This window comes from Uranotaenia lowii, chromosome 2 (assembly GCF_029784155.1).
Source record: "Uranotaenia lowii strain MFRU-FL chromosome 2, ASM2978415v1, whole genome shotgun sequence".
Classification (NCBI taxonomy): domain Eukaryota; kingdom Metazoa; phylum Arthropoda; class Insecta; order Diptera; family Culicidae; genus Uranotaenia; species Uranotaenia lowii.
Window position 1 is genome coordinate 225,885,845 of NC_073692.1, and position 26,346 is coordinate 225,912,190.

Here is a 26,346-nt window from a genome sequence, read left to right on the forward strand (position 1 = left end):
TAGTTTTTTATGAATATATTTAATTTCATTTTACAAAAATGCATAGCGTCTAACGAAGAAAAAACAACAAAACAAAAGGGGAAATTACATTAAAAACAAACCTAATCGTTATAATCTTCCAAAAAAATAGGATTACTTATAAAAGGGCAGACTTTTCTATCGGAAACCAAACCGCCATAAACGGATACTTTTTAACTTATTGTATAAGAAGGTTTCTATTTGCTAGGGTGAAACTTTTTGCTCGAGTCCTTGGCCATGTCCAGCAATGTTTGTGCCGGCTTGAATGGAGCACCGTACAGATCGGCGTACTGGTTCATCTTGTCCACCAATTTATCGGCACCGTACTGGTCAACCCATCGGAATGGTCCTCCGGTGAATGGTGGGAATCCAAGTCCGAAAACTGCACCAACGTCTCCCTCCAGAGGGTTATCCAAAATCTTCTCCTCAAGGCACAGCACGGCTTCGTTCACAAACCGCGAAACCATCCTCAGTTGCATATCTTCCACGCTGTTGGCACCACGAGACTGCAGGGCGTACTTCTGACGAACGATAGCCAGGGCATCCTGATTGACCTCTCGGCTCTTGCTCTTTCCGCTGCCATAGATGAAGATACCTTTGCCCGATTTCCGGCCCATGAATCCAGCCTTCACCATATCGTCCATCAAACTGAAGTTTCCTCCACTCAGACGTTCTCCGAAGGCCTTGGAAAGGTCAGCAGCAATGTGAGAGCCAACATCGATACCGACCTCATCGGCCAACGTGGCTGCACCAACAGGGAACCCAAACTTCTTGGTCATTTTATCCAGATCCTTGGGATCTACACCCTCCTGTAGTAGCCTACAAAACATGAAAGAGTAAATAAGGGTTGAATATTATGCGCCAATCATAACTACCTTATAGCTTCAGACAGCATAGTTGATAGAATCCGAGTGGTGTAGAATCCTGGTCCATCTCCGACCGTGATCACAACTTTACCCTGCTTCAGGCCCACTTCAACGGCAGCCGCCGAAGTTTCCTTCGACGTTCCTGGATGAGTTATAATTTCCAGCAGTTGCATCTTGTCTACCGGTGAGAAGTAATGCATTCCGACAACATTCTCTGGCCGTGAACTACCCGCAGCAATTTTCGTAATCGGAATAGCCGACGTGTTGGTGGCAATGATGCAATGGCTCGGAATAACCTGTTCCAATTCCTTGATCACTCTGTGTTTGATGTCGATATTTTCGAATACTGCTTCGATGACGATATCGGTATTTTTGAATGGTTCGTAGCTTAGCGTGGAATTCAAATTCGATAGAATTTGATCCCGCTCAATGGCGCTGATGCGCTTACGCCTCATGGCGTTCTGCAGACCACCTTGAATTTGTCCGATACCACGACCAAGTCCAGCCTCTGTTGTGTCCTTCATAACTACGTGATAACCCTTGTCGATGCTGACTTGTACGATACCGGCACCCATCAATCCAGCGCCCAGAACACCAATCTAAAAAAGAACTTCTGTTAACATTTACTTATGTTACCACTACAACAATGAAGTTACCGTTTTCGGCGATTTAGCAGGCTTCCCAAAGCGATTCTTTTTGCATTCGGTCTGTCCCCGGAACAATCCAATCAGACCCTTCGATTGGGGTGTTTGAGACAGTTCACCGAATCCTTTGCGTTCCGCCTCCGAACCAGCCTCGAAGCCCTTATCGACACCAACGCGAATGACGTCCAAAATCTACGGTGAGTTATTTTTCTTTAAGACAACCATTTGCAACTCCTACCGAAACACAATTACCTTAAGCGGAGCGGGATACAATCCGCCGGAGAGCTTCATCACCTGCTCCCGAGCCTTTGCAAATACCTTTTCCTTAACCCAATCGATCGAAAAAGCAAACTCCGTAATCGAATTAACCAATCCTGATTTCTTCCGGTTGATCTTCATTTTTTCAGTGGCCAGATCCTTAGCCACTTGGATGGCTGTCTTCTCCAAATATTCAATGGTGTTTTGTTCCGCAGTTTTCAATCCCGGTCCCAATGGATTCACCAGCAAATCGACCAGTCCTAGCTTTTTGGCTTTATCTGCTTTGATGTTCTTACCAGTGAGCGCCATATCCAATGCCGTAGGTATCGACGTCAGCTTCGGTAGCCGTTGAGTGCCACCTGCACCTGGCAGCAACCCTAGCATCACCTCCGGTAATGCCAAGTTTGTTCGCTTGTCCTTGACCGCTACCCGGTAATGACAAGCCAACGCCAGTTCCAATCCTCCACCCAAGCAAACTCCATTAATAGCAGCAACAATAGGCTTCCTAGACTTCTCAATCCGGTTGAACTGCAGCTGTCCCTCGTGCGACACTTTGGTGGCTTCTTCGACAGTTTTGCATTTTTCCAGCATGCTAATATCGGCACCCGCTACAAAACATCCTGGCTTTGCGGAGATGATAACTGCCGAATTTACGGCTGAGTTGGTTTCCAGATCTTGGATTAGAGCATTGAATTCTGCCGAAACTTCCTCGCCCAACGAGTTGACCTTTGCGTTGGGGGAGTCCAGGGTAGCTACCAGGACTCCATCAACAATTTTGGTCTTGATGTGTTTTCCGGTTGGAGCGCTAGCTAAAAATCGGCCGTTCACCATCGGAGCTGCACCTGTAACAGAAAACGATTTCGAGGGGATAAGCAGGTTTTCGGGTGTCTGTAAATCCGTTGCATTTCTGTTGCGAGCTTATAGTGCTACACTGTTGAATAAACCAAATCTTATCAAGTAAGGCGATATTTTCATCTTTTCGTTGTCCAGAGCGGAAAGATATCTGCAAACTTTTACAGCTTTTTTTTTCCGGGAATTTAACACCACGGTCATTCTTCCCAGCATTCTCCCCTCCCATATTTGGATGAACATTGGCTAACGTATTTGTTCCAGCCTTAGAAGGGAGTTGAGCCTTAGAAGGGAGTTTACCTGCAATGACAAGTGGTTTAGGGGGTGGATGTCTAGCCACAAATCAAGTCTAACAGCAGCTCGAAAGATACCGATGAGGCGAGGGAAACAGCTGTAATCGTCAAAGAGTCCGGATCATCTAAAATCAAGTGATGGGAGCCCACGAAACTTTCGGCGTGGACTGTCCGGCATACAAACAAGCAAAGGCAATCAGTAAAATTGGATGTTATTTTTCTAAACCTGAATCGTTAAGAAGCATAACCAGGGTGGCCACTCAAAATCAATTTTTGATTTCCCGCATTTTTCCCGTTTTTTTTTTCCTGCATGGTCTCACGAAATTCCCGGTTTTATACAACAGAAAACCAAACAAAATTCCGAATATTCGGGCATACTGAATGAACGATTTCGTTACCGTTATAGCTGTAACTCCCCCTGACATGTTGATTCCGTCGTGTACGATACGTTGGGCTGTCAGACTCTCGGTTTGGTTTTCAACTAGGCATTTCGCGTTAACGCCGGAAAAGCCTCTTTCCACCATCGCGTTGCCATGAGGCAAAATTAGAATTTTCTTCTATAAGGTCGTCAAATTGAAAAACTCCTTTTACGGTTCGCCAATAAGTTCCTTTCAAAAAATGTCCAATGGTTGTGTTTTCTTCGATATCCCGAAATGATGTTTTTATTGAAGGTATTGCACATAATTGTCCGAAGTCGTCTTTAATTTTATCGGCACAAGCTCTACTTAAGTGTTGCTTATCAACAAGTACTTCTATACACAGGTCTAAACCTTTTTTTTTGCTATTTCTAGATAGTGTGCAAAAGGCTGCTCCAAATTTCTATGGGAAATTTCAAGCTTGTGCAATCTTATGCGCTGCAGGCTTAAATTGATCCGAGGCCTAGTAGAAGGTCTCATGCCAAACTTGAGCCAGATCGGATCACGGGAACTTTTTTATTTTAACTCGAATCGAAATGCAGTCTTGGGATGAAATATTTTTCATAGTTTAGGCTTTAAGAAAAACCGTTTTCAAAAGAAATCGGCCGAAGGGGACCAAAGTTATTCAAGAAAAACTGGATTTTCGTGTTCCTCCCGAACAAATTGTCTCAAAATCCCATACAAACTTTAGGCTCGTTGAGCGACCCCTTCCCGTGATCCGATCTGACCCAAATTTGACATGAGACAGTGTACTAGGCCTAGGATCAATTTAAGCCTGCAGCGCATAACTTTTTCAAATGTCAGGGCACTCTAGTGTGCAATCACATCGGGATTAACGCTCAATAAATACCGAGTGATTGGACAAGACAAGGGAGATGGTATAGCCATTTTATTCAAAAATCCACAGTAAAACGAACGACAGCTATATACAAGGAAATTCTTGTCGGAAACATGACCAGACTCTTTTGCTTTCTTAATTGCCGATTTAGTTGAGAATCCAATTTCTACGCTTCCAGGAGAAAGAAGATTTATTTCTGAGAGTTCAATTCCAATAAGTATTTTTGATTTTATGTTTAGTCGTTAAAGCTTTACAACTTTCTCCATCAATGCTCTTACAAGCCCAGTTAAATCATCGAAGAGAAAAGGAACCATCGGTGCTTCTGTCTGATACTCGCGTAAAAAGGACTTAACAGTCGAAGCGGCCGTTAAACAAAAAAAAACTCATTTTTGGTCCCAGCAAATTATTATCTACACAGCTTTAGCAACAATGTCGAATACCTTCGACCGGGAAATCGATGGAAAAGTCCGCTTAAAAAAACGCTTAAATTTTCCTTAATCTTTTTCTCCTCTTGTTTTTTTTTTACCTCGTCGACAAACCGTTTGAATGTTCTTGAACAGGCTATACAACGTCCTCAAAAATTTATCCAATTTCCATCGGATTCGAAACAAGTTCTTGAATCTCGCTAGTTAGTTCCTTGAGCATTTTCCAATTTACTGCTGGACTATCCATGGAATACTGCATCACTCGTTTTAGTAGATCAGGATTTTTCGAAAAACATAGTTTCACGCCATTCAGAAGGTCAACCAAAATACCTTGCTTCAACTAGGTTTGTGTTTCGATTCCAGAAGCGAATCCATTTGTTGCTTCTGTACAATCTTATTTAACATTTCGTCAAATCCTAATACGAACTCGCTGCAATTCTGTAGTAAATTGAAAACTGAATTAAAAAAATAGAGAGCAATTTAGTCTTCCCAAAATCAATCATTTTCACCGAGTAATGCTTGACTACATTCAGAGCCAAAAAATCAAAGCAGTCAAATTTTCCTTCTTCAACCAAATCATACAAACAATCATGCATGACAACGACGCTTCCGTATTTGAAACACTTTTGCGATACATGATGAGGTAAAAAAGGACGCAGACTATCAGCAACGAACGTCTCTATGCTGATTTCTTTCCCTTGACGACGTTCAACCTTTAGGATCATAACTGATATGTATCCGTTCTGAGCGATCTATGTAGGCTATCAGATGATTTTTTATTTTTCGCTTTGCCTAGAAGGACAAAAACATGACTAGGTAACCGCAATGAACTGTCCAGCATGTGCTACAGCTTTTTTGAACATGTAGTCCTGGTATTTATTCAGATTTTTCCTTTTGAAACATTAATGATCGTCTATCAATAACGAGCATTATCAACAATGATGCGAGGATAGACGTTCGGGAATGATTGAGGGAGCGACGTTCAAAATGTATCACCAAGTATGTCGATTACCGTCGATAAGCCACGTGACGAATAGCAACGGTAGCCTCCGATGGGGCATGGTATATCTTCTTGTATCAAGTTAGTGTTGATTTTCGACATATGTTCAATGGGTACTTTTACCACGTGCGTATCACAGCACTCGGAGGAAGCATCATTCTAGCTAGAAACCATTCCTGATTGCTTTTCTTGAGCGATTTTCCAACCATAGCAATACCGTGTGGAATCAAAAGCTTATTTTTTTTCTTCCCATTTCTATACGATTAGCAATCTGGTTGTTCGGGAACAATTGTAATTTTGTGATTTATTGATTATCAACTTCAACGCAGCCTGTTAGTTACAATTAACTTTATAGTCAGGTTAAGGAAAGACACTTCTTAATAATATCCTACTTATTGAGTGTTAATAATTAAAAGAAAATGTTCCTTTTGTTGTTCAATGAAACAAGTTCAAACTAATCGAAACCGATCTAGCTCTGCAGGAGAATTCGTTTTGACCTGGTAGAAATCGGTCGAAGTCAATTGGAAAGAGACCGGTGATCAACTGTCAATCCATTTCCACTTGTTTCGACCTATTTCGATCAAACTTCATTGAACAAACTATCACTGAGCCAAAAATTCCCGAGTTTTCGAAAAAATTCCCGGTTTTTTCCCGCTTTTCCCGTTTTTCCCGAATGGGTGGCCACCCCGCATAACTCATTTGCTGGAGAAAACGGTAGACGAAAAGAAATGCGATGTTGTGTTATTGTCGGTTTCGATAGAATGCAGTTTGGACACAGGTTTGGATGCCCATGAAGAAAGCAGTGCTAGAGGCTGGCGAATGGTTGGTAATAGGAAGGTCGTCATGAAGCCAGAACCACCCTCAAAACCCAAACCTCAACAGGTGATGCCCTTATAGTGGAAGCGAAAGTTATCTGCCCTTGGCGAGAGCGTCACCAAGAGAAGAAGCACCCAAAAAGGCGAATTGCTCTTCGAGCTAAAAAAAGACACGGCGTGGAGTTCAAGGAGCATGTTGAAAATACCCTAGGCGATGAAGCGACTGTCCGAGCGCTATCGCAGGTCGCATCTATTGAATGCAAAGTCTTGGACGAGTTTACCACTGCAGAGGAGCTCGAGAAAGCACTCTCCAGCATACCGGGCATGAGTAGCGAATCAGCAGCTATAAAAATAAGAAAGGCGTACGGTGGAATGAAGATTGCAACGAATCGCCTCTCACCAACAGCGGCCAACACGCTACTGACGGTAGGGAGTGTAAGAGTTAGATGGTCAATAGGGCATTATAGAACCGCGCCCAGGATACAGAAACAAATGCAACGCTGCTTCAATTGCTGGGATTTTGGTTTTCTATCCCGAAGCTGCAACGGACCTGACCGGTCACGATGCTGTCGAAGATGCGGTGAAGAGGGAAACTTCGCTCGAGAATCCAAAAATCCGCCGAAATGTATGCTATGCAAACAGGCAGATGGCAATGTCCATGACGCTGGTGGCTTGGACTGCCCGTTATATATAAAGGCAAAGGCAAGCCAGTAAAACTGGAAATAATCCAGCTAAACCTCAACCATAGCGAGGTTGCACAGCTTCTGTTGGAGCAAACGGTAGTCGAAAGGAAGTGTGATTTTGCGCTTTTATCGGAACCATACAGATTTCTGTTTGGAAACGGTAATTGGACAGCGGACAGGTTTGGCTTAGCTGCTGCTGTCTACACCACGGGACGTTTTCATTTCCTGGAGATAGTAATAGATTCCCGGGACGGATTCGTGTTGCAGCTGCTACGCTCCACCAAGAGTGACGATCGGGGAGTTCAACACAATGTTGGGTGAACTCACTCACACAGCTATAATAAGACCCAAAATCTCTTATGCCTCCTTATACCGTATTTGTTTATGCCGAGTGTTGCACTAGTGTTGCACTGGTGCACCACTAGGTGCTGTCAAACTGTTTGTTTATTCGGACGGTGTTGCACTGGTTTTGACCTGTCGGAGTTCTGCTTACGGACGGTGGCCCACCGATAATTTTGCCAGTGTTGCGAGAGAGCGTGTGAGTGAGCGAGGTAGCAATACACTGGCGAGGATTTGTGTTTGTTTTTATCGGGTACGGTGGAACACTCCACGAGTGGAGAAAACAAATACAGTATTAGTATGGTGGACCAAAACTGTGCAAGCTACGGCCCGGAAGAAACTAGCGAAGCTTCAAAGAATAGCAACGCTAGCTATAACTGGCGCCATGCGGAGCACATCAAACGAGGCCCTTTATGCACTACTAAATATTCTGCCACTACATTCATTGAGTTACAGGCAGAACGTAGTGCCGTGAGACTCTCCAAAAACAAAACTCTCTATGAGGGGGATCTTACAGGACCCTAAAAATCCTGAAGATATTTAAAATTAACTCACTCATTGTAAAGAACGATGACTGGATGGAACCCGTTTTCAATCTAGACATATCATACAATGTAACTATCAACGATAGGGACGTGTGGGAGTCAGGTGGGCCTGCGATTCCTTTCGAATCGATAAAATTCTTTACTGATGGGTCAAAAATGGATAATAGAACTGGGGCAGGGGTGTACGGACCTAGACTCAGGATCTCAATTCCTATGGGAAACTGGCCAACAGTATTCCAAGCAGAAGTTCATGCAATTCTAGAATGCACTTTAGCCTGTTTGAAAAGAAGTTATAGGTACACAAATATCTATATATTCTTTGACAGCCATGCCGCTCTCCGAGCACTAAGTACGTTCACATGTTACTCCAAGCTTGTATGGGAGTGTATTGTTGCACTAATAAACCTGGCCATACGGAACAGAGTATTTTTATTCTGGGTTCCAGGCCACTGCGGTATCCCAGGGAACGAAGAAGCAGACCAGCTAGCTAGGGAAGGATCTCAGGGCCTGTTAATTGGACCTGAGCCTTTCTGTGGAGTATCGAGGAGTGCCTTGTATATGGAACTTAAGAACTGGGAAAGCACCACTATTGTCTCCAAATGGAGAACAGCAGAGGGAGCAGCACAGGCGAAAAGATTCATTGAACCAAGCGCACAACTCTCCGAAAACATGTTGAACCTAAGTAAGCACGAGTTAAGTACTTACACAGATCTCTTGACCGGACATTGTCCAACAAAACAACATCTCAAACGGATAAACATTGTTCAAAACGATGACTGTCGGTTCTGCGGGTTCGAAAAAGTAACTGCAGAGCATCTTCTATGCAACTGCTGCGCCCTCCTGAATAGGAGAGAGCGTGTACTTGGGGCAAAGTTAATAATCGCACAAGAAATATGGTTGCATATCAGCCCTAAGAAGGTTATATCATTCATCTTTGATATCATACCCGATTGGGATAAAATGCTTAGTCAGCAATCAACTGTCACTTCAACCCATAGTGCAGGTGAGCCTGATAGCATATATTAACGCGGGGTAATTACCACAATAGATCAACTACTGGTCGCAGTGGGCTCTCCCCTACAAGGAAAAAAACTCACTCACGAACTGACAGGAAGGGCCCATGTAGTAATAGGACGAGACTTCAACGCTTGGGCGGTTAACTAGGGTAGTAGGTGCAACAATCCTAGAAGCCACAGTCTACTAGAGTCCTTCGCGAGACCAGCTTACTGGTGGATCTCAGATATTGCTGAGCTTCGCACTAGCTGCCTAAAAGCCAGACGACGGCTCAACGGGCAGGCAACGAAGCCGATAGACAAACGAAAGGGGCCGTTTACCGAGGAGCCAGGGTGGCCCTTAAGCGAGATATTAAAACAAGCAATTAGGTAGAACTGTTACAGGGCGTTATGCCAGAGCCTAGATGATAACCCATGGCGCCAAGCCTATAGAGTAGCACTGGCGAGACTGAAAAGTGTCCAGAAAAACTGAAAGAGATCGTTGCACATCTTTTCCCGCAGCATGGCCCGACGCAGTGGCCACTTACTTCATACGACGCGGGTGCCCACGACATCGAGCTAGTAACGAACGAGGAACTTGTGGCTATCGCTAAGAAACTTGCGGAGGTTTCAGAGTGGATTTGCTGACGATATCGTGCTCATGATCACCGGCGAAACAATCGAGGAGGTAGAAGACCTTGCAACAGTGTCCGTAGAAAGGGTTGGCATCTTGATGAAGGGAGTTGAGCTTCAGATAGCTCACCATGAAACCGAAGTTCTGCTCGTGACCAATAAAAGAGATGTGCCGCACATGATGATTTCTGTTCGAGGACACACGACATCTTCGAAACAGCAGCTGAAATATCTTGGAGTAATGGTCAACAATCGCTTAAGTTTTGGTGCGCATGTCAAAAACTGTTGTGAAAGTGCATCGAAAGTCATAGATTAATTGGCCTGGATTATGCCGAACTGCCATGGTCCAAAGAGTAGAAAGAGACGTCTCCTTGCGAGCATAGCACTGTCGAAACTTTCACAAAACATCTTATAGATGTGTGCATAAATTGGGGGGAAAATCAGCTGCTTCCAGACTAGATAAAAATAGAGTATGGGTACTTTCAGCAATATCTACACCGAATTCATGCTTTTAAGATCGCCATATTGTAAGGAATGCGTAGATACGGAAGACGACAAAATATGCAGTCCTTATGTTCCCCTGTTCAGACCAAGGCATAGAGACCTTACAAGTTAAAACTTGGAAGGCCGCTATCACCGAAGAAACTAACAGATCATGTGAGATCTGCAACGGATAAAGAAACGAGGAGGTCTGAGAGAGATATTTTGAAGGCGTCAGCTTATCGATACTGATCTCGGGACTCGGGGTCTTCTGGCTGCTATCTGCAGTTCGCGGAAGAGAAATAGAAAAGGTTGTGATGTATAAGTACAAGACCACAGCCTTCATTCGATATATCGAAGAAATGCGGAAAAAATCACACATTCAATTGCGGATAACTCATCTCAGTCAACTCGTAGCGCGTCACAATCTTCTACAAACTTGTTTGTCATTGTTTGAACTACAATTCCTGGAATTCTGAAAAAATGAGCTTTCTAGCACACTGGAAACATATTTTAGAACACAAAGAGTGAAAGTAAGGCGATTTTTCATACATTTTGCCGAAAATCTCCATGCAAATTTCAAGTCCTTTGCGCCAGCTCGTGCTTCTGCCAAATGACCTGAAACTTTCATAAAGTCATTTTTTCACTTAAAAGCGCCAACCTAGGGGGAGCCGCGTGGAATTGAAGGATTCTTTTTGTTATGAGCCAGTCTAAAAGACACTATAATTAGTGTCTATAGGTAATAGGATATTATGGAAACTTCATGTTTCTTTGAAGAGATCACAAACACAAGACGCATCTTTTAAGGATATTATGACAAGCATCTTATAAATGCTAAAACCACAAGCCAATAGAAAAAGTACTATATGCCGTGACCGAGATCCGATCTCATAACTGCTGGCTTAGAAAAATTGAACGCTATCCTATCGGTTGACGTTATTAACGACATCAATAAGCCTTACGTTGCTACAATAGTTTGTGAAAAAGAATAAACATTCAATTCAATCCAACGTGGGTGACGAAGTTGTTAGATACCTCATCACTCAATACGTCATTATCGTCATTCTGGAATCCCAGAACAGCACGTGCATTTTGGTGATTCCCACGATAACGGTGAATTTTTTCTCCAACTAGATTTTTTAATGATAATTTCTAAGCAATAATTTTTATCGAAACTTGGAAACAAACTTTTCATAAGTTTTTTTTCCGATTGAGAGAACCGGAACATATTCACGTTTGCGCTGAATGGGCATCCAAAGTTTGTTATTGAAGAAATCTTTTCAAAATATCGCTATTGCAAAAGCGATTTCATAACAAGCGTCCTGCTATCAGTAGTCGAAGATTAGCATATCAACAAGTCAAAATATAATCAGATTCGAAAAGTCTAGCTCACATGGTCACTTTATCTCTGTGTTTAGTGGAGTTACTTGTCTCGATGAATCACATAAGAAGCTGAAATATTTTCCTTCTTTAGTCTGTTTTACTAGCAAGTTGTTCAAAATTGATTCTAATTAGGTCAGGATTCAATGAGACAAAACAGAAATCCTCCTGTCATTTCATAACGAGAAGACTATACCTTTATACCTATATAGATACACATCATCTCCACCGGCTTTGGTCTTTCCGATACACCCTTGCATTTATTTCTTCAACCGCTTCAACCCCTTCGCACTATAGTTGAAGCGCCTTCATGCCGTCATGATTGTGTACTGCTCGAGAGATCAAAGTCCAACTTGGATTACAACACAGCGAGCTGCTCGAACTAGTGATAGCTACTACACATTTCATAGCTACAGAAATGACTCGGCACATCGCCTACCTGATAAGGCTCAACTTTTACTTTGTCTGCTAAATTTGGTCCTGGCTAGTTCCGAAAACGATAAATGCGAGACTTACCCCTGAAATTGATCGACCGGGCAAAGGTCAAATTTCGATGCATCGAAGTTCCAATCAGTCGTAAGCTGGCCATTTTATTTTCGTCCCAGTGCAATCAGCGCTGCAAGAAATAGATTGTCTTCGTTAATTGTCACGAGATTTTCTAGATTGATCCATCGAGCAACTTACCAGAAATAATAGACTTCCAAAAACGCTCGAGGCCAACTAAATAACCACTAAATTAAAAAATAAGCTATCAAACTGCAATGAAACGTAATCACTTCAATGGAGATCGCGACGATCTGGGACAGTTACCTACCTATGGAAATCTACTTTACTTGTCGAGCAGAGAGTTCCGTATATGCGGTATATGCACTCTCCGTTGATGACTGTGAATCTCCTCTAGCTTCCTCTAGCGGTCGGTGACGTGAAGCTACCCTGATGGATGAACCACCGATTGACTTGTCTCGTTCTTCCGTTCGGTGTCTTTCTCACTCACTCTTGAAGAGAACTGCCTAAAGCATGAGAGGAGAAATGCTGACTGCATCTCACTCTTGCCCGCTGAAATCCAAAATTACGAGTGTGCGATCCCAAGAATGTGCAGAAGTGAGATGCATAAAAAGCATGACAGTTCCTTGCGCAATTTTATGAAAGAGTAACCGAAAAAGCAAAACGATCTAGATAAAAATGAACCTGACTGTTAAAGATGTAGCCAGCGATGCCACACATACCGATTTTCCGGTATTTATACCGATTTTTGAGCAAAATTTTGACCAAGAATCGGTATATACCGATTACAGATTTTTGGCAAAACATACCGATTTCATACCGATTTTTAAGATTTTAACTGAAACTCCATTCCACTTCCACATTCCCACTTAATTCAACCTATCCTCGTAAAGGTCCCGTAGAAAGGAAACAAAGTGCGGTAGCTGGCGTGGCGTAACTTTGATCTGTACAACTTTTAAAGTACCCTGCAAAGATATCCACGGTTCACTCTCATAATTCGTTCAGTTTTTCGCGCTGTTTTGTTCCTATGTTCTGTCAAATGATGCACTATTATAGTGCTCAACCTCACAGCCAATGGACTCAGCTCAAGGCTGATATTTGACCTTCTGCGACTGCCAGCAAAGGTAGAAGTTTCTAAAGACATTGACCATTGAAAATGCTCTTGTCTCCTGAGATGCTAACTTTTCAAGGGAAAATATATACCGTTGGAATAAAATCCTTGTTCAACTTGTCGCCAGATGTGGTATGTCAAGATTTGAAGTGCAATCAGATACACGGTTTGTCATATCATCTGTATAATCTTCAATCCTTCTCCATCTTGTTAGCCAAGTAAATGATATCACAGAGAACCAGAGAACGGGCCCCGAACAAATATGTGGCGAATCCGTGTGTAAGAATTTGAACCGTCGGCCATTTTAAAACCGTTAAAATTGGCCTAAAAACAGCACCATCTAGTGGCTCTTAGCTAAGTGACTCAGCTGTTGTTGTTGGTTTTGTTTGTCAACAGTTGAGAACACTCAGAACATAAATAACCCAAAATTTACTTCCAGGTCGCACCAAAACAGAATTCAGCTAGTTTTCTTTTTTTGCGGTGTAAAAAAAGTAACATAATGAAATTTGCAGCAGGAACTGCTTTTTAAACGAAATCTTGTCTTTAACAATGTTGCCTTTGGTACTCGTTTTGAGTTGAGCCACTGATTTTGTTTGGGGAAAAACAGCAAACATTATTCAATTGTTAGACGGGTAAGGTAATATAACAGTTCAATTATGTGTCTGGTTTAATGTGAATTATAATTTCAAAAATAGTTAAGTTTACATTTGCTGCAGGATTTCTGTATGATGTGTTAATTGATGATAGATACTCCTCGATTGGATAAATAAACTAAACTTTTCATTTAGGATCAGATTATTAAAACAAATTTCACTCATAACGAAGCATTTCAAATATAATCAATTGAAAGTTTCACCACCCATCTTCGTTCGAACACTGCAAAATTATAACACGTTAACATCGCGTCATTCCTGCGCCAGGATAGGACTTCAGTACATACTTCCGAAAATATTCGAAAATTGGAACAGTTTTCCAAATACCGAATTTTGCCTCTTAGTCGGATCAGAGTATTAATAGCATGGAGGTTACCCGGACACTTCCTAAGAATTTAAGGGAAAAGAAAAAAGGCATTTGAAAGCAACTCGATATCAAAGTTTAATAAATTCTTCAAATATTCCTCCCTTCCATTACACTCATTACAGATATCCGATAACAAAATGCGCCAAGTTTTTACCAATGCTACCGAGATAACAATTTTGTGAAAAAAAATAATACTGAACGAATTTTGAAATTTGTGTTCATCATGGAAATATATTCTAAATTATGACTTTTTTCATTTTAGGCTTGATGTAGTATTTTTTTATGTTTGACAAAACAAACACAGCCAAAAACCGAAAAACATACAATTATTTTCATACCCGATTGGTTGACAGAAAATGCATTTGGCGTTGAGTGCATTTTTCATTCGTTGAAGGTGCTATTTTCTGAGCGTGTAGAAAAAATGGAAAAAAATAAAAGTACCGGTAACGACATCTGGTGGCTCTTAGCTAAGTTGCAAAAATGGCGTCGTTTATTTTGAAATCACGGTTGGTATTTTTACACACGGTTGGGGCTCCAGCCCGAACTCTGGTTCTCTGTGATGATATCACATGGCAAAATGGGTATTTTCAATTTTAGAAAAACTATGTGTTTTAAAATATTTTTCTTGGGAACACCTTGTTTTAGAACACGTTTCTCATTTATTTCCGCATAAAATTCTTGGGTTTTCATATGACTAATGCGTGATTTTTCAAAAAATAAAATTAATTTTCCATTGCCTGAAAAAAAAATTGAAGCAACAACTCTCTCAACTTTCTGCAATCATTTCTTTTTTTAATCGCTAGAACTCTTATCTAATACTTAAGGCTTTGAAAGCTGAAATGGCCAGTTTGGCAAAAAAAAAAACATCAACCAAACGAAGAACATCAACTTGGGTCCATGTTTACCTCGAACATCAAAAAGCCATTAGATTTGTAAGTGCTTACTAAATTAAAATTTACTTTAGGTTGACCTGGTTCTATTGCCTTATCTAATTTATCAAATTTACACCCCACTTTAGCTAAACATCAATTAAAGTACCAAGTTTTTACTTCAATAATATGCCTAAACCACGTGTAACCTGAAGGAGATCGCCATGCCCTTATTTTTCTTATCAAACGGTAGCTTTTGAATTAGATTTCCATTCAATTATGAGTACTGGAAAGAAATGTTTTCATTTATGATTTTTACTTTTCGTCTGCAAAAGCAGATAGTTTAAAAATGAAAAAAAATGTATAAGTCGTAACAATCATAAAGTTCTGTTAAAATTTAAAAACTGTCTTTTTATGTAAACTTGCGTTACTTAGAACCAAGTTACGGAAAAAATGGAATAATATATGCTAAAACACACTTAGTCAGCTAGTTTTATACTAAAAATTAACATCCATGAGAGTTCTTAGACTTGCTTTTTATTGCAAGCTTCCATTTATATTAAAAATACGCTAGGAAGTTGAAAATGTAAATATTTTTGAATATCCACCTCAAATACTGATTTTCATACCGATTTTTGGGATTTCCATACCGATAAAAGATTTTTTTGGGTTCCAAAATACCGATGAAAATGTGGCATCACTGGATGTAGCCGATGTAGCTTCGTTCAATCCGTTTATTCATCTCGATAAAAAAGTTATGACAAAACTACGACAAATGACACAAAAATTAAAATCATAAAAGGTTATAGCGAAAATTACAAAAAGGATCGAAATTCTGCAAAATTTATGACGAAATTATCACAATAATAAAAAAATGTGACAGAGTTTTGAAAAAATCAAAATATAAAAATGAAAAACTGAAAATGACAAAATTTAAGCAAAATGATGGCAACATTAGGACAGAATTCAACACGTTTCGAAAATTTTTTATGTTTACAAATTTGTCATAATTATGTTTTTTTTTATAATTCTTTATTTGAAACGGCTCATACGTTTAAGTTTTAAGGAGCCACACTCGTTTTTTGTTTTTCACAATCATTTTCTTAGTCTAGCACTTTTTTTTAAAGAAAAAAGAAGATAGAAAGGGAAATATGAAAATAAAATAGGGTTATAGACGGAGATCGATAGCTTTTAGATAGAAGTAGATTTCGAACATGTAGTCCAAATCTAGCACAGCTAGCACGTCTCTCACTGGAACGTTAGGTGGTTTTCCTCGGGCCCGAAGGGAATCTATGAAAGTCGTTCTGGCGACAAGATGGACCTCACACGACCAAACAATATGCTCGATGTCGTGATAACCTTGGCCGCAACTGCACAAATTGCTGCCAGCAATACCCAAACGAAAGAGTACCACGTCTAAGGGATAATGATTGGACATGAGACGGGAAAATATACGAATAAAATCCCGACTCAGGTCCAACCTATTAAACCAGGGTTTGAGGCTTACCTTTGGGATAATCGAGTGAAGCCACCGACCCAACTCATCCTCGTCCCATTTGCGCTGCCAGTTGACAAGAGAGTTTCTTCGAACCAAAAAGTAAAATTCGTTGAAGACGATTTCACGCTGAAACGTGTCGCCTTCCATTGCCCCCACCTTTGCTAGCGAGTCTGCTCTCTCATTGCCCACTATCGAACAATGTGAGGGGACCCAAACAAAGGTGACGACAAAGCATCGACTTGATAAAGCACTCAAAACATCCCGTATCTTCCCGAGGAAATACGGTGAGTGCTTTCCTGGTCTTATCGAACGGATAGCTTCAACAGAGCTGAGACTGTCAGTTACAATATAGTAATGTTCAACGGGTCGTGAGGCTACATTTTCTAGTGCCCAATAAATCGCTGCTAACTCCGCAATGTATACTGAGCATGGAGATTGAAGACAGTACGAAGCACTAGTAATCTGGTTGAACACTCCAAATCCCGTTGATTCTTCGATAAGGGACCCGTCGGTAAAGTACATTTTGTCAGCATCGACGTGTCTATATTTAGCATCGAAAATTCTTGGAATCATAAGTGGACGATGCGAATCAGGGATTCCACGAATTTCTTGCTGCATAGACAAATCAAACTGGACAGAAGAGTTGTCGTAGTTTGGGATGTAAACACGAGTTGGAGAATACAAAGAAGGATTTACCTGCATGGACATGAAGACATGGTATATAGACATAAATCTGGTTTGAAGATTTTGCTCAAGTAGCCTTTCAAAATTAGCGATCACCAATGGATTCATGACCTCACATCTGGTGAGGAACCGGAGTGATAATAAGCTGAATCGATCTTTTAATGGGAGTATGCCTGCCAAAACTTCAAGGCTCATGTTATGCGTTGAGGGCATGCAACCCAAAGCAATGCGGAGGCAACGATATTGAATACGTTCGAGTTTTATCAGGTGTGTTTTGGCAGCCGATTGGAAACAAAAACTGCCATACTCCATCACTGAGAGAACAGTGGTTCTATATAACCTTATTAAATCTTCCGGATGAGCTCCCCACCAGGTGCCGGTAATTGAACGTAGAAAATTGATTCTTTGCTGGCATTTTCCTTTCAGATACTCAATGTGAGCTCGCCAAGTGCCTTTGGAATCAAACCAAACTCCAAGATACTTGAAACATCTCGATTGAGTGATCGTTCTGCCTAGGAGTTGAAGCTTAGGTTGAGCAGGTCGGCGTTTCTTGGAGAAAACAACCATCTCCGTTTTCTGTGGGGAAAACTCAATCCCAAGTCCCAACGCCCAGGAAGATAATCTGTCTAAAGTATCTTGTAAAGGTCTGTGCAGATGCGACTCAGTAGATCCTGTGACAGACACCACGCTGTCATCTGCAAGTTGTCTTATAGTGCAGCCTTCAGAGAGACAACAATCGATGTCACTTACGTAAAAGTTGTACAAAAGTGGGCTCAAACATGAACCCTGCGGGAGGCCCATGTAAGAGGTTCTTCTGATTGCAATATCTCCGTGAGCAAAGTTCAGATGTTTCTCACAAAGCAAGCTGTATAAGATGTTGTTCAAAAGAGGAGGCAGACCCCGGGAGTGCAACTTGTCTGCCAAAACCTCTATTGAAACTGCATCAAAAGCTCCCTTTATGTCTAGAAACACTGAAGCCATTTGCTCACGTTTCGCGTACGCCATTTGTATCTCTGAAGACAGCAAAGCCAGGCAATCGTTTGTCCCTTTGCCCCTGCGAAACCCAAATTGAGTATCTGAAAGGAGACCATTTGTTTCCACCCACTTATCCAAACGGAACAAAATCATTTTCTCCATCAATTTCCGAATGCAAGACAACATCGCTATTGGTCGGTACGAATTAAAATCGGACGCAGGTTTCCCAGGCTTTTGAATAGCAATAACTCTCACTTGTCTCCAATCTTCGGGAACAATGTTAAGCTCCAAGAATTGATTAAATAAATTCAACAAGCGAAATTTGGCAGCATCCGGAAGGTTTTTCAACAAGTTGAATTTTATTTTATCAACTCCCGGAGCTGAATTGTTACAAGAAAGGAGAGCAAGTGAGAATTCCACCATTGAAAAGCTAGAATCCAGATCGCATCTATTCGGAGGCACACTTCGGACAATTTTTTGCACAGGTGTGGAATCTGGACAGATTTTCCGTGCGAAATTGAAAATCCATTTATGCGAATGTTCTTCACTTTCGTTCGTGGAAGAACGATTACGCATGCTCCGTGCCACATTCCACAAAGTGCCTAAGGACGTTTCCCGCGACAAACCTTCAACAAAATTTCGCCAATGCGCACGTTTTTTCCCCTTGATTAGGTTTTTGAATTGCTGCTCAAGAGAAAAATACGTGTTGAAATTATCAAGGGTACCGTGTTTCCGAAATATTTTGAAAGCATTCGATTTGTCCACGTATAGTTTAGTACATTGACTATCCCACCATGGATTGGGAGGCCTTCGACGAACAGATGGATCTGGGATGGGTTTCGTTTGAGATTGAACTGCACTTTCATAAATCAAGCGAGCAAGAAAGGTATATTCCTCCATCGGAGGTAAAATATCAACGGAATGGATGGCTGAGACAATTGTGTCTGAGTACTTTTTCCAGTCGATGTGTCTAGTGAGGTCATATGCTATATTTGTTGAGTTTGAAGAGTTGACTCCATTGGTGATTGTAATTTTGATAGGCAAGTGGTCACTACCATTGGTGTGGAGTGCTGTATTTCCATGCACTTTGAAACAGTCTAATAATTTAGGTATTCACACGATAAGCAAGCTCTACCAGCAGGTAACCCCTCGTCAGTCAACAGAATCGCCCATCCCTCTTTCGGACATTCTCCATTCGAGCACTCGCTCGCCCGGCTTCCCCCCGATAGCTCGCGCAGAGCAGACGCGAGTTCTCAGGTAACAAAATGGTGCATCGTATCGTTGAACCCTCGGCCAGGTAGGAACCCAAAAGTTAACCGGATAATCCTTCCGCGGTCCGCCCCTGCAGCCACAATTGGCGATCCTGCCAGGTTTTTCCCATTTTCCACGGGAAAACAAATTTTAATCGGTGAGTGAAATTTGATAAATTTTGTGGTAGCCATTTTGACTGATGAGCGTTATTGGATGCCGTGGGTGGGTTTCCCAGCTAATACTGAGGAAGTGCTTAAGCCAACAGAGTTTGAAAAAAAATCAAATTGCGAAACGAAGGCCTTCAGCTGGTAAGACATAGATTTTTAAACGCTTTACAAAGATTGTTTATTGGAGGAGGTAGTGATTCTAATTTATGAGGTGATTGGTGATTATCCCCGCTGTTTCCGTAAGGTTTGTAGATGGACTGATAGGCACGACGCAAACATAACCACCTGATGTGCAAACGTTGGTTTTGTGGATTATTTTTTGGTTTTGATGGGACGTGATGTGAACTTCCGTCTCCATGAAGCTTGCTGGCCATCTGTCGATAGATTTGAGATGAAAAAGGGGAATGATTTGCATGACGAAGACTTTCGCCAGAAATAAAACTTAGAATTCTAAGTTGAACTGATTTTTGTCATATTAGTCGTTTGATTTGAAGCAATGAGGACTTCCTTCGAAGTTTCTATTTTGGTGCCACTCAACAAGTTTGAGAAGTGAGGCGCGATGCAAACTTCAGCCTGGCTGAATTGGATGATTGATTGTTTGCTTCTGCCAGTCGGATGGCGCAATGTAGACTTCCGCCTAGAGAGTGTGACGCGATGAAGACTTCCGTCATATGTTTGAAGTTGCGAGGCATGATGCATATCAGCCGCAAGGCGTGATGCAGACTTCCGCCTAGAGAGAATGACGCGATGAAGACTTCCGTCAAATGTTTGAAACTGTGCAAGTGGCTTAATTACGAGGCGCGATGCAGACTTCCGCCTAAGAGGATGACGTGATGAAGACTTCCGTCGATTTTCTTGAAATTGTGCGACCCGATATTATTGGCCAGGCGCGATGGAGACTTCCGCCGGATTGAGTCGAGTGTTTTGAATTATTTGATTTTGAAGTTCCATGCTAAATGTTTGCTTATATAAGCTTATTGGCGCGATGAGGACTTCCATATAAAGTGATTGACGCTATGAGAATGGTTGCAAACATAAAGAAGTTGTGGTTTGATGGAAATGAATTGTTGGGCGCGATGCTGACTTCCACCCGGCTGAATTTTGTGCTTGGGATAAGCTGACTAAATGAGGATTTCTGACTTGTTTGTGTCTTACAGTGTTTTATTGGGCTGACCTGATGATTAAGGTCAGCTACGAATGATGACTTGATCAGTTCAAATTAGAAAGCAAGTATTTGAAAAATGTTAAATATGGGTGGCTTACGCTTTAGTCTGAGCTATGTGCAAATTTGCATAAGCATTAGTTGATTGAATGTCATTTGAATCGTGTAGACTTCGGTCGAGCAAAAATGAAGACTTTTTAAGTATTGATCAATTTTCATTTTGAGAGTTTTTGTAGAATATAATGTGTGAAACGAAAGACCAAATGATAAACCTGGTCATCAGCACGATGAGGTAAAAAGGACTTAAAACGTATGAAATTAGTTCTAAATCTTCTAAACCAAAGTCTGACCATTGATAGACATCTAAAAAGAAGACATCTATAACTCCCAAGACTGAAAGAATAATAGATATAATGCAATAGTAGCGAATAGCTATAGTCCCTCACCTTCCTGATATGTAGTAAAATCTTAGCGATAAAAGATTTGATTTGATTTTCTTTTCGGTACCACCGCCTAACTTAATGGCCTTACCTGTCAAGGTATTAAATCAAGTCGGATTGATGATTTTTTTTAAATAAAAGGGAAACAGATGAAGATTGGCAATAGAAGGACGATGCTCAAAAATTACAGAAGTTTGCTGTAAATGGTCGTCGCGAATGGCGTTATTAGAAGGCGTTAGGCCTTCATTAGGTAAAACAGCATTAAGTTAAACTGGATCCGTCCCAGACGTCTATTAAGGTGCAACAGAGATCAGCAATAACTTAGACTTGTCTGAAGCAATGTGCAAGACAAGTGGAAACAGTTCTGCAATTCAGATCAGAACGATTTTAAATCTTACATCTTACATGTATTGATCTTTTAATTGATTTGGATTACAAGCATCTTTGTCTTAATGTGGAAAAGAGGTGCGAACACATTATGCAGTGTTGTTCGATCTGTAATTACTTACAGAACTCTAAAAGGGTTTAATTTGAAAGCTACAAAGTGGGAATAGTTCAAGAGTTGTTGATCGCCATCGATTTCTGTCTATTCAGACAACAGCTCGGTACGCCTATGTTTGATCACAGTTGTAACAGATTGTTTGCAGCATGCAATTCCATGGTAATGTGTGCCCTAGCGACGTGCATAACGATGTGCAGCTTTTGAGTGCTGAACATGATAAAGACCTGAAGTTTACATGGATCTGTGTTTATCAGTTTCAGGGGCTCTTTCTTCCTCCAACCAGCCAGAAGGTCCATGTTTGCTGTATGCAAGGGATGTGCGCAGTTCCAAATGATGAAAAGAGTTATGGAGAATGGATGCATGTCAGAGGTTGTGGCACTAACGTTGGTTCGCATAAGCACTTCAAGCACATATTAATCTTGGCAACGGGATCATCCTTGGTCTCAGGGAGACACAAAACTAAAATACCGTTCACTTTGTCAATCTAATGTTACGTTAAGTACGAAAAAAATTACAAAAAGAGCAGAAGGCGCGACGGACATAGTTGTTGACACTGTACAGTCGTGGGTCTTTTGAATGTTGATGTAGGTGATTGGTTGGTCCAGTGCATGGCAGTTTGCTTGAGATGGTCGCGAATTGGTTTGACTCCTACTAAAGCGTCGACTGTTGATCTCATCGTTCTCATGCCTTCGTGCTGTAAATGGAAAAATTAATTCAATCACTGAGATCGACAAAAGCTGCTACATCGAATTGGGAACTGCTTGAATTGTTTCGAATATGTCTAGTAAGTCCAATAAGAGTGGTTTTCCATCCTCTATGAGCTGGTTCGGCTAGAATGTAAAAAGTATTAGACGCCAGCAACATGTTGAGAAGTTAGGATGGATTGATTTGTGTATGCTTGACTGTTGGTTTGCACTCGCCAGATAACCCAACCAGGATTTGGCTCCAGAAACGGTTTATTCGGGTAGATCAGCTACAACTGTCGATGTTTTAAGCCGGACTTCGCATTATGAACTGAGATTCTTCTAGCTCCGACATATCAATCCAGAAATAATTTGAGATTCATTGATGGCACTGAGAGGAGCGGCAACTTCAGCAATAAAAATCAAAGTCAATCAATTTGTTTATATTTTGTTTGTTTACTTTTTAATACACGCTCAAAATGTATTCTAACGAATTTGCAAAAACTGACGCAACCATAGTGTTAACAGGGCTGAACATATTGGACTCTCGCTCGAGTCAGGAATATCATTTGTGGAAGGTGTAAATACATTGCAACTGAATTTCAATTTAATATTGCAGTATTCTGTTTAAAAATATATTAATGTTAAAAATTTCGGATTTCATAACAATTTTTTTTCGAGAGTAGAAGGGGGATGTGGAGTGCTGTATTTCCATGCACTTTGAAACAGTCTAATAATTTAGGTATTCACACGATAAGCAAGCTCTACCAGCAGGTAACCCCTCGTCAGTCAACAGAATCGCCCATCCCTCTTTCGGACATTCTCCATTCGAGCACTCGCTCGCCCGGCTTCCCCCCGATAGCTCGCGCAGAGCAGACGCGAGTTCTCAGGTAACAAAATGGTGCATCGTATCGTTGAACCCTCGGCCAGGTAGGAACCCAAAAGTTAACCGGATAATCCTTCCGCGGTCCGCCCCTGCAGCCACAATTGGGATCAGGAATTACCTTCCACTGGCAATCCAATGATAGTGAGTTTGAGCAGAGTGAGAGGTCAATTGCACTTGGTCTTGCAGGAGGTTTGGGTACTCGTGTTTTTTCACCCGTGTTCAAAATTGTTAAATTGAAACTGTCACAAATGTCATAGATAAGAGAAGAACGACTATCGTCAATTTGTTCTCCCCAGACAGTTCCATGAGAATTGAAGTCACCCAGGATCAACCTTGGCTCAGGGAGCACTGAGCACAGGTCCTCTAGGTGACTTCGATCCACTGCAACTCTCTGAGGCCAGTACAAACTGACAATGCTTAAGTCCTTACCTCTTATAGTTGTATGACAAGCAACAGCTTCAATTCCGCCTGATAATGGAAGGTGAATTCTATAAAAGGAGTGGCGCTTATTGATCCCCAAAAGCACCCCTCCGTAAGAATCGTCACGATCCAGACGGATGATATTAAAATCGTGGAAAGAGATGATAGAATGAGAAGCAAGCCAAGTTTCGGATAACGCAAAAATATCGCAATTTGTTTCATGAAGAAGAAATTTGAACGGATCCAATTTAGGGATTATACTACGACAATTCCACTGTAGAACAGTGATATCTCCGACCTCTCGGCTTAAATTAGCCATCGAGAGAGATAAACACTGAAAGAAGGGGCCAAGTTTGCATCAATTGCTTTAAAAATGTCTTTACTACAGGAAGCAACGCGGAAACGATGCCTCTTATCGATTCAGATACGTTGAAGAACGATAATATTCCATTTAAGATGTCGCTCAACTTAAAAATTCCCGATTGAGTTGATGGCTCAGCCGAAACTGTGTTAGATTTTGGGGGTTCCGAAGTCTCCGCTGATTTTGGTTTATTTCGGGTAACAAAATTAATGGGAAATCCTGGCGGAATTGATTTTTCTTTTCCCGAAGTAGATGGTTTTTGTCCATCATCGATTGAAGAGCTAAATGTAGGAATTTTTTTTGGAATTTGCCGGTTCTTCGGAGCTGGTTTAGAACGTTTTCGAGAGTTCGCAACAAAAACAATAGGATGTTCTTCATCAGTCGTGTCAGTATCTCCATTGTCAACTGGCAGCACTGAGAAAATGTTACTTATCGGAGGCTGAATCGGGGGAGAAGCGCTCTTTAAAATAGCGGCGTAAGAGCGATTGGATCGTTCTTTCAAAGAGCGCCTCTCCTTATCCCAGCGACTCTTAAATGCCTCGCACACAGAGATATCATGAGGAGAGCCCCCGCAATAGATACATTTCTGCTCTATTGCTGAGCACGCTCCTTCCTCATGATCCTCTCCGCAACGAGCGCACCGTGCTTTATTGCAACAATGGGACTCGGTATGGCCCAATTTGATGCACCTTTTGCAACTCATTGGGCGAGGCACAAAGAGTCGCACAGGAAGCCTCAACATTCCGTCAATCAAGACGTAGTGAGGGAGGGCGGTTCCCGCGAAGGTAACACGAAATGAGGCTGAAGGCGAATACCCTTTAACTCCATTTATGACGTTGGCAGTTTTAAGTTGACGACAATCCAAGATTTCGACCGAAGCCGAATCAAGGCCTTTAAACTTACCAACGCCCTTGGATTTAATGTAGTCTTCCTCCAGACTCATTTCCGTTATCACGCCCTCGATCTCTACGTTTCGAGACGGAATGAAAATGTTGTACTCTAGCCTAAAGAAATTGCTGACAACAATTTCATTGGCAGCTTTCCGGTCAGCCACAACAACGCGCAACTTGTCTGGTCGCACCTTAGTTATGCTGGTCACGGAGGTCCATCTCGCCAGATCTTTAGTTATCTGAATCAAATTAAGTCGTTTTCCACCGGTTTTGGGCCGGATGAAAACCACCCAAGGCCCATTGAAAGTTGAACCATCTGTGTAGGTTCGGAGCCGGGTGGGTCTACTATTAACTGTGGGTGATATAAGATTATCCTCCATCAGAGCATGGGAAGCATTTGATGGACCAGCAACAGCCGATTCCTCCAAATACTCCTCATCCTCGTAGGTGACACTTTCGTCATCCACAGTTAACGGGTAAAGCCCCCCGCCTTCGCTCATATTTTCCAACGGGGACACGAATGCCTTCCGTGTGGAAAATATAAGCAAAGCTTACAACTGTTGAAATCAACTAAAGGGAAAAAGATAGAGGAGAAAAAGATAAAAAAGAATAAAAAGAACTCACAGTTATTTTTTTTAGACTTAAGCGAGTGTTTTTCTTCAGTTTCGGCACCGGCTCTACCACGCTGTCGTCCTTCGTTGGTTGAAGGTGGCGACGATCAATCAATTGCTGGGTCCTCCCTGTATCCCGATTACGGCAATCAGAACCAGAATCCTCGGTACGCCCTCCTCGGTATGCAAACCCGTATGTTCAGAGCGAACAAAGAGCACCCTTTTGATGATGATGATGATGGCCTTGGCGATGTTGGTGACAATGGCGAAAAACAATCCGCAGCTTCCGACCAAATTGGCGACTGCACCCTCGCACCGGTTGTTTGTTGGCGGTGTACGGCAATTGACAACCGTACCAGCAGGAAAAACTCTGTGGCAAACTGCAGGAAAACCACCGTTCGTGGCAAATTCAGCCAAATTTCGATTTTGCGATAGAAAAAATTCACTTCGAGACGGTCGTGAAAAAATGACATCCGCACTAGTCGAGCTACTTGGATGGAGTCATAATTATGTCAAAATTGTAACAAGTTACAAAATAATGGTAAAACTATGACAAAGTTATGACATAAAGCGTGAAATAATTATCGAAATCAATTCTAAGAACAATAAAGAGCTACGAGAATCATTTAAATTTTTATCCAAATTTTCACAAACTGTTTTTTGTTGTATTCCACACGGTGAAATTATATTCAAATAATCGAAACCGAGGGTTGTTCAAAAATCAGTTTTAAAATTATCCTTTTTTTAAACGTTTATGGTATCGAATAATGGAGCTTTTAAGTTTATTGGTCATGAACCTTTACTGGTATTCTAATTTTCAAACGTTGTTTGATAAACC

The 26,346-nt window shown here is 41.5% G+C and overlaps 2 protein-coding genes across 4 annotated transcripts; one reads left to right on the plus strand and one right to left on the minus strand.

Annotated features, from left to right (window-relative positions):
• On the minus strand, positions 1-12,386 carry LOC129744693 (trifunctional enzyme subunit alpha, mitochondrial). 3 transcript variants are annotated; one of them, XM_055737344.1, is made up of 7 exons: positions 12,289-12,386; positions 12,159-12,205; positions 11,991-12,090; positions 1,781-2,628; positions 1,541-1,720; positions 894-1,483; positions 1-837 (listed from the first exon to the last, which is right to left on the minus strand). In XM_055737344.1, exons 3-7 carry the CDS (start codon positions 12,061-12,063, stop codon positions 216-218), a joined length of 2,313 nt encoding a protein of 770 aa, XP_055593319.1. In that variant the 5' UTR covers positions 12,064-12,090; positions 12,159-12,205; positions 12,289-12,386; the 3' UTR covers positions 1-215. The 3 variants fall into 3 exon arrangements, with proteins under 3 accessions (XP_055593319.1, XP_055593318.1, XP_055593317.1); XM_055737343.1 differs by having other exon boundaries at positions 12,159-12,230; positions 12,289-12,348; XM_055737342.1 differs by having other exon boundaries at positions 12,159-12,333.
• On the plus strand, positions 12,236-26,117 carry LOC129742365 (uncharacterized). Its single transcript, XM_055734258.1, has 3 exons — positions 12,236-12,335; positions 19,277-19,543; positions 25,561-26,117. Exons 1-3 carry the CDS (start codon positions 12,236-12,238, stop codon positions 25,941-25,943), a joined length of 750 nt encoding a protein of 249 aa, XP_055590233.1. The 3' UTR covers positions 25,944-26,117.
• Positions 26,118-26,346: the final 229 nt, after the last annotated feature.